The sequence below is a fragment of the Lucilia cuprina genome, chromosome 3 (genome assembly GCF_022045245.1).
Source record: "Lucilia cuprina isolate Lc7/37 chromosome 3, ASM2204524v1, whole genome shotgun sequence".
Classification (NCBI taxonomy): Eukaryota; Metazoa; Arthropoda; class Insecta; order Diptera; family Calliphoridae; genus Lucilia; species Lucilia cuprina.
The window spans coordinates 52,222,869-52,231,170 of NC_060951.1; the positions used below are offsets into that span (position 1 = coordinate 52,222,869).

The following is an 8,302-nucleotide window of genomic DNA, read 5'->3' on the forward strand; positions in this document are numbered from 1 at the left end:
TGGTTCCTGATGGAAATTCCTTAATTCCTTAAGATTTAACTGGATACTTTATAGGCGGCCGCATATCAAATAGTTAATGGTTTGACGAAATAGAAAAATTATTACAAAATATTTTGTGTGATTGCTTCGATCTACAAAAGTGCAGACTACTGTATAGCAAATTGGCAAATCTGATCACTTCCGAATGCCCTCCAGATATATTCGTTAAATTATATGGGCTTCATGATATACAATATGTTTATGGAAATCTTGTGAGCCTCATCTAAACGATGATTCTCAAAGATTTTAAAATATTTATATTTAGTGAATTTATTTCGATATAAAAAACAAAAATTAGAGCTTCTATATAAGAAATTAAATAATTACTTAAATTATAATACATAAGTACTATTCATCATAATCAGCATCATAATCATAATTCGTTTCATTTTCTAAGTTCAAATCTTCATCTTCATTATCGGCCAGATGTGGAATTTCAGAAAATTCTGTTGTTATTTGAGGATCACTTGTAGTTGTGGTTTCAATTAAAGGTGTTTTTGTTGTTGTAGGTCTGGAAACTGTAGGTTTTTTACGGGATTCCCAATAACTTTTACCTAAAATTAAATATAAAAAAATTAAAAAATATATATATTTCAGATTAAAATACTATCATGTACTTGCATTCATCCAGATGTCGATTAAAATCACAAAATATAAATTTATCAACCTCTTCATCTGTCATAGTTGTTCTGCCACTGGATGGAAGTTTATTTGTAGTTGTAGGTCTGGTAATTGTAGGTTTCTTACGAGATTCCCAATAACTTTTACCTAAATTTTAATAAAAAAAAATCTTATTTTTTCTGATTTGTATACTACTAGTTATATACTTACATTGATCCAGATGCCGATTAAAATCACAGAATATAAATTTATCAATCTCTTCATCGGACATTATTATTCTGCCTCCAGAGGGAGGCTTCTCTTTTGTATCAAATATTTCGACAATTTCTTCCATATATTGATAATGTGGATACATTGATGGTCGTCGTCGTATAAAACGTTGATATACTATGGGATATTGATAGGAATTGTCCCCATAATGAGCATTTGACATGGAACTTTCTACTTGCTTAAGAACAACTTCTACTGTAAACAGAACGCTTACAATAAACGCAAATTTTAGAAAATTATTTGTAAACATTTCTTTGATTGTTAGACAATGAATGAAAATTTTTTTGTGAATTGTAGTGACTCTTTATATGAGTAAAATAAAAAAACAAATGCAAAATAAGACAATTGTTTTTTTTAGCGATAATATAAATTAAGATCATGATCTTAAGATGATGATTACTTTACAAATATGTTGTATGTATTTTATTATGTTTAGTGGTAATTATTTGAATGTATACTTTTAGGCAGGGCCTACATCATCTTAAAAAATTTCCATTATTAAAGCAAGTTGAAATTTTTTAATTATAAAATTTACCTCGGTATGTGCCACGCCCACTACTGCTATCGCATTTGTTTTTGTATTTACATTGCCACTGAATATAGTTTCGGAATTTCTGAATGCTTTAATTTCAATTTCGTGTTTCGGATATATGTATTATATTTTCTAAATTTTCCTTTTTAAAAAATTTCCATTTTTAAGCTAATTTTAATTAAAGTTTTTAGAATTAAAATACAAAATTAACACAATTAATGTTTAAAAATTATTTTACAATTTTATTTACACATATTTTTACATCATAAATTAATTAAGTATTTGCATTATTATATTTTTCACAACCATGTCTTTAAATATACAATATATATCTATTAATGAACAATACTCGTCACGAAACTTTTACCAATAATTTCATCTAACTTTGCCATTTTGATGAACATCGGCTGAATAATCTAAATCTGTAAATAAGAAAAAAAATTATTGTTGTACAATATCATTTTTCATTATCAGTCAAAATAATTTCTTTTTAAGGATTCAGAAAAACTGTACTGTCATAAAGAAATTTCTAAAGTTTTGACAGTTTTTAAATAATTGATCAAAATACTTTGCTAAAGAATGAAAATTTATATAAAAACGAAATTGCTATTTAACATTTGGACAACATCCAAAATAAGTTTAAAGCTAATATATTTCTTTTGCCTAAAAACAATAAAAGAAAAACATTAAATTATCATATATTACTGTGTGTATATATAATAAGTATGTTCGTGTATACCCCTGGTATATAATATACGATATTCCCTATCCAGACATTTGTGTGTCATTAATAAATAGGCTGACACATGTGATTTTATTTTAATTTATATTTTTAATAAGTTATTTGTAAATATTTATTAAATGTAGTATGAAAACCTTATTTCACATATGGAAGAAAATCTAATAGAATTTTTGCCTTCTTTAGCACTTTTTGCAAAATTCGTCCACCTGTTTTCCCATTATTTTTTTTTTTAGTTTACTGAAAATTTATGTTATCATTATGTTTATTCTAAAATATTTTTTACATTATACAGAGAATTCAGTTTTAGCCATTTTAATAGAAATAGTATTTTTTAGAATAGTCTATATAAATTTATAAGTCTCGATTATTAAAAAAGTTTCGAATCCAAATGTCTGTCCATCTGTTTTTTGAAGTTCTTTGAAACCCAAAACATAGATAATTCTATTAAATACGGTTTTAAAAATTTACTTGTCTTAAATTAATAAAGTTTGTCAATAAGTATAGGAGATATTTCCGCTAGTGTATACTGAGAAAGATTCGTCATAAAGGAAAGAATTTGGAGCTCAACCATTTCTATTAGGTTTGTGTGCTTTCAAAGCATATTTATTAGACGTATATAGAACTAAGTTTTGACGATTTTTATAGAGATACTACGACATTTAACATTATTAACTGAAAACTGAAAGGCCCTTTCCGATGGTTATAAACATCAGCACAAACATATAATTCTCTCTTACTATGGTGATGTAGGGTATAACAAGAATGGAGGTATAGTCGGGCATTACCGACTATATGATACTCTAATTCAGTCAATATGTTAAAAATGTGGATTATTAAAAAAAGCATTTGATTTGTTTTTTTACTTTTTTTAATATTTTTACCTATTTTTGACAAAAAAGAGATTTTTTTACAAGAGGGGTACGGGGTAAAAATGGGTCTATCCTTATAAATGTTGGAAGAGGAAGTTTCTTCAAAGTTATTTATGCAGAATTTAAAAGTGTTATTAGTTTTTATATGTATTTTCATGTAATTTTCTAAAGTGGAGTTTGTATGGGGGCTACCGAATTGACCAATCGGTAGTGTCATTAAAAGTTCTATAAATCTAAGTTTTTCGGCTTTTTTGTTGACATAATAGATCATTTAACTTAATTATAAGCACCAAGGCCCTATTCGAGGGGTACGGTTGTATGGGGGCTGGAAATAATGGACCGATTTTAACCACATTGTCCTTGGGGCAAAAAAAAACACATTAGTGCCAAATTTCATCCAATTATCTTAAAAATTGCGACCTGCATCTTGCACACACGGTTTACATGGACTGCTAGACGGACGGACATAGCTTAATTGACTCATAAAACGATTCTGCATGTTACAAATAACAGCACAAACCCAATATACCCTCCCCACTAAAGCGGTGTAGGATATAAAAGGAACGCCTTCTTGGTATTGTGCTAGCCTGTCAATCCGGCGTTGTTGGTTCGATTCCTAGCAGAGACTTTCATCTGCTACGTCTTTAAACAGACAAGATAACCCTAGATAATGCCATTATTATTTATGTGGTGACGATTGACTTCCTCGTCGCCGACGAGGTAGGTTAAATAGGTAGTTCGCTACTGTTCGACTTAACTGCTAGGTGTCTTATGTCCGCTATGTAGATATACACATCCAGGATTAAGATTCAATAAGAAAATAATAAGAAACAATGATTGGTTGTAGGGATAGAAAGTACAAAGCTACTTTCATAATTGACTCTCTTAAATTAATCGATGTTTAAATGGAATCATAAATATGTACAAATAAAATTGTATTTCAGATTCTCTAGACCTCGATCTAAAACAAAGGTAAATTACACTCTTCCAAAGATCGTTTATTAAGCAATATGAAGTTTATTTACAAGATGACAAAATAACTAATTTGGTAAACAAGTCTGAATGTATAGTCAAGCCTAGACGACAAAAGCAAGTATGTTAAAAATGTGGATTATATTTTTACTTATTTACTATAAAAAAGAAGAGGTTTTCGACACGATGTCAAATATGGGCATATCCTTATAAATTTTGGTAAAGGAATTTCCGTCGGCATCAAAACTATTCATGTAGAATTTAATCGCGTTATTAGTGTTTATAAGTGAATTTTGACCTTTAAGTCATTTTCTGAAGGGAAGTTTGTATAGGGCTAGATAGTGTCATTGGGACTTCAATAAAGCTACTAAAAATTTAAAAACATATTATCTAAGTATTCTAGTAAATAAAACGATACATTTTATTTGTACTACATCATTGTCAGTCTTCTAATTAAATAAATACATTTAAAATATGTACTGCATGTTTGTAAATCTACCCACCTTTTGCTTGATTACGTGCCTGTGCATATTTACGCAAATGTCTTGAATTAACATTTTCCATTAGTTGTTTTTGGCCAACAGCTACCGCTGCTGCTGTTGCAATATCTTCCTCAGATGTTGATAATTGTTTATTTAGTAAAATATTTCCATCAGTCAAATTACGACGTATGGGTTGTTGTTTTCTACTAGTATTACGACTTAAATCGCTCGCTCGAGTTGGACTATTGCAGGCAGATTGCGTTTGTGCTGGAGGCGTAGATGAAAGTAAAGACTTCTGACCACTTTGCAATGACTCGGTAGAGCGATTTTTAATTGTTCGTCTTCTTCTTCTGGGATGTTGACTAAAACTATCTTCTTGCACTACCAAAGTACCAGCTTTGCTAGTACGCAAAAAGTAACGTGGACCATGTTGAACTTCTTTTTCTTCTGCGTATTCGGGCGAAGAAAAACGTCCTTTTTGATAACTAAATCTTTCGAGTATGGATTCCGAATGTGCTGATGATCTACCCGAACTTTGGGAACGACGATATTTTCTTTTCCCTCGAGGACCCGACGACGATGATGTGGGTGTTGTTGTCGAAGGTGGAGTAGGTAAAAATTCCGGTATTTGTGATGTATAATAGGCTTGATCATCGTCGTTTTCTATATTGAAACGAACTCCTCTTAAAGAGGAAGACCTTCTCGAGAGACTATAATCCGGTAAATCGGTTGTATTAAAGTCAATTGCTTTACGACTACGATGAGAAGAATTGGACATGTTGGCATAAGGTTCGGGAGATGGTGTGGCTTCTTGAATTTGTAAACCATTAAATTCTTTTTCCAAAGCTTTACGTATGGAATGCGTTAGATTTGTCGTGGCAGATCGTTCTTGTTTCGATTGATGAGAACGTTTTTTCGATTTATCACGTTTTGGTTTTTCAAAATCCTCTTGTTTATAAACACTTTCATTATCATCCTGAGCATCTACCAAAAGTTGACCTTTATGATCGTACAGTAAAATACGTGGCAGAGCTATATTAGAACATGATTTCGAGGTAGATAGCTCCCATTTCCAATGTTTGGGTTTTCGTAATTTCAAACTTAATATATTGGCAAATTCATCATTGTCATCATAATCATAATTTTCACATTTTCCCTCTTTGGGTTCTTTTAATTTATTATAATTTGCATTATAAGCTGCATCAGCAGCATCATTTGTTGTCATTTTATTATGATGACTAAATGTGTTGTGATCGTTTATTGTATGTTGTGTTGAACTTGGCGATTCTGAGGTTGTTGTTGTTGTAGTTGTTGACGGTGATGTGGACGTTGGTGGTGTGGTCTGATGGCTATGCCAACGTCGACGACGACGATGCATATCCATAAACAAATCTGACATTGTTGAAATAGTATGTAAATCACATAAGGAAACACTTGTGCGATTCTATTTTCGAAATTCACCTTCTACTCTCTTGTATGTATGTGACAACTATGTATCTCTCGCTAAGAGTGTTTTGAGTTTATTATTATTTATTTTCGTTTAATCTCTCTAAATGATTTTTAAAATATTTAGGCAAAAAATAAGATATAAAAATATGATTCAGTTTTGAAATAATATTTTAAGATATCTACACCATTTCTAAATATATATTTTATTTGCTTTGAATAAATGTATTTTTTGTTTTGATATTAAAATATTACAAGGGGCAGTATAGTTAAACAAATTTTTGGATAAAATATTGATTGATTTCCGATTTTTTTTTTTTTTGCTTTGGATGGACGATCATCACAAAATATAATAAAAAGATTTTGATTTAATTGTATTTGATCCTTTACGAACCGATTCTTACGATTATGGACCGATTGTTACAAAATATTAAAAGAGGGATTTTCTTTCTCTCGATATATTTTTAATAATTCGGACACTATCAGTAATTTAACAAATTGTAAGCATAACTGTAAATCACCTGCTGGATCTTATATCGCCAATGAAGGAGAAATTTTCATTAAAAAAAAGTTTTAAACCCTAATGGGAAAAGGTATCATCCATATATAATTGAAACGATGCTCGAACGTGGAAGTAAAAGCTACATAAACTAACACTTTCTAAATACAGTTAGAAATGGTGTAATATTTACATAGCATTTTTATACTATAATCCACCTGTTGTCAAACAATTTGTGCAGACGATGTCATCCAAATTGAACTCGATTTATGTATATACACATATGTTCCGCAAAATAAAATGAAAAAGTGATGACTTTTAATGTCACCCAAATAAATTCAAAGAAAACCACATGAAACGGGAATAAAAGGGGACATAAACTTTAACGTAGTATTATCAAAGAAGAATTCTATAATTTTTATATACGAGTACAATTCAAATGATCATCGGTTTGTTTATGAAGATCAACATTTAGCCGCTGGCTAAAGGCCAACTAGCAAACGAAAAATAATTTTCTTAATTTTTTTTGCTTCAGTTTTTTTGTTATTTATTTAAAATTTCAATGAGCCGTTAGTAGTTTATTTTTATAGTTTAAATTTTTTGTATGTTTTAAATATTTATAGAATTCAAAAAGATAATGACGTTCAAGAGGCAAGCAAAGTATGCGTTTAGAAACAATAGTAGTTTTTGTGTAAAAAAATAAGCTGAAATGGTTTCATTCACTTCAAAACAATTTTAAATTGTAGACAATTGAAACACACATTTTCTTAATTTATCATTTAACACTTTGAATTTATCTTATGTTTCTTTTTATTGGCAAAATTATCTTAAAGTGTCGTGTTTTTTTCTTGATGTTTGTTTTCCAAAATTAAATACAATTAGCACATCAAACACACTTTTCAAATGCCTTACTTTTTTCAATACAAATAAATTTCACTTTCTTTTTAAATAAATTTTCGAATTTGTTGCTTTTTAAAATCTTAATTATATTTATTTATTTTTATATCGTGTGTGATTTGGCTTCGTTTTTTTTGTTTTCTCAAATCTTTTTTTGTTTTTGTTGTTCTTTATTTTGGTAGTCTTTAACATATGTGTGACATTTATAAACAATTTTTTGTTTATTATTATTTCTGTTATTTCTTTTACTTGTTTTTGTTTTATTTTTTATATTAATCGTTTGAATGCGTTTATTTTTGCTTTTTAAGAAATTATTTTAATTTTTTATCCGAAATTTAACCGTCCGACCATTCTCAGCCATTTTGCCCAACTGTTATGAGGATTTAATATCTGAAAGCAACATAAGTATCATTCATCAGCATGTGTTCGAATGTGTTCAGATGTGTTCTTCTTTTTATTATATGTACGTTTTTCTCACTGTCCCAATGAGAAGTTAAAAAAAAATTCTATTTATTTGTTGTTATTTGGTTGTTTACAGTATACATTTTTCGTACATTGTACATATGTGATTTTTTTTTTAAGAAAATTAAAAACAAAAAATTAAAAACAAAAATTACGCTCCCACAATAATAAAATTCGTGTATTTTCGCACTCATCATACTTTATTGTCAGGGAGAGGATTTGCTTTAATAAAAAAAAATTATAAATTTTTATCGTAAATTAGGAAGTCGTTTGATTTTTGAAGTTTTCAGTTATGGGTGATTAATATGTTTCCCGAACTTTGTGAATTATCAATAATCGGAAAAGTGAAAAATATTTAAGCTTTTCTAATGCATATATCATCTTCTATATTTAATGAAATTTCTCCTAATGGGGATAATATTTTACAGAAACCATAAAGTATGAACCAAATTCAATTGAATTGGGCCTGCA

At 29.2% G+C, this 8,302-nt stretch overlaps 2 protein-coding genes across 6 annotated transcripts; both read right to left on the reverse strand.

The window, feature by feature from the left end:
* Positions 1–228: 228 nt before the first annotated feature.
* On the reverse strand, positions 229–1,216 carry LOC111683191. Its single transcript, XM_023445242.2, has 3 exons — positions 871–1,216; positions 661–807; positions 229–593 (listed from the first exon to the last, which is right to left on the reverse strand). The coding sequence occupies exons 1-3, from the start codon at positions 1,178–1,180 to the stop codon at positions 388–390; spliced, it is 663 nt and encodes a 220-aa protein (XP_023301010.2). The 5' UTR covers positions 1,181–1,216; the 3' UTR covers positions 229–387.
* Positions 1,217–1,683: 467 nt separating this feature from the next.
* On the reverse strand, positions 1,684–7,748 carry LOC111683186. Of its 5 annotated transcripts, none has more exons than XM_046946528.1 (3): positions 7,385–7,748; positions 4,549–6,076; positions 1,684–1,884 (listed from the first exon to the last, which is right to left on the reverse strand). In XM_046946528.1, exons 2-3 carry the CDS (start codon positions 5,924–5,926, stop codon positions 1,838–1,840), a joined length of 1,425 nt encoding a protein of 474 aa, XP_046802484.1. In that variant the 5' UTR covers positions 5,927–6,076; positions 7,385–7,748; the 3' UTR covers positions 1,684–1,837. The 5 variants fall into 5 exon arrangements, with proteins under 5 accessions (XP_046802484.1, XP_046802486.1, XP_023301005.2 ...); XM_046946530.1 differs by having other exon boundaries at positions 7,619–7,729; XM_023445237.2 differs by lacking the exon at positions 7,385–7,748 and adding an exon at positions 6,691–7,345.
* Between the last annotated feature and the right edge of the window lie 554 nt (positions 7,749–8,302).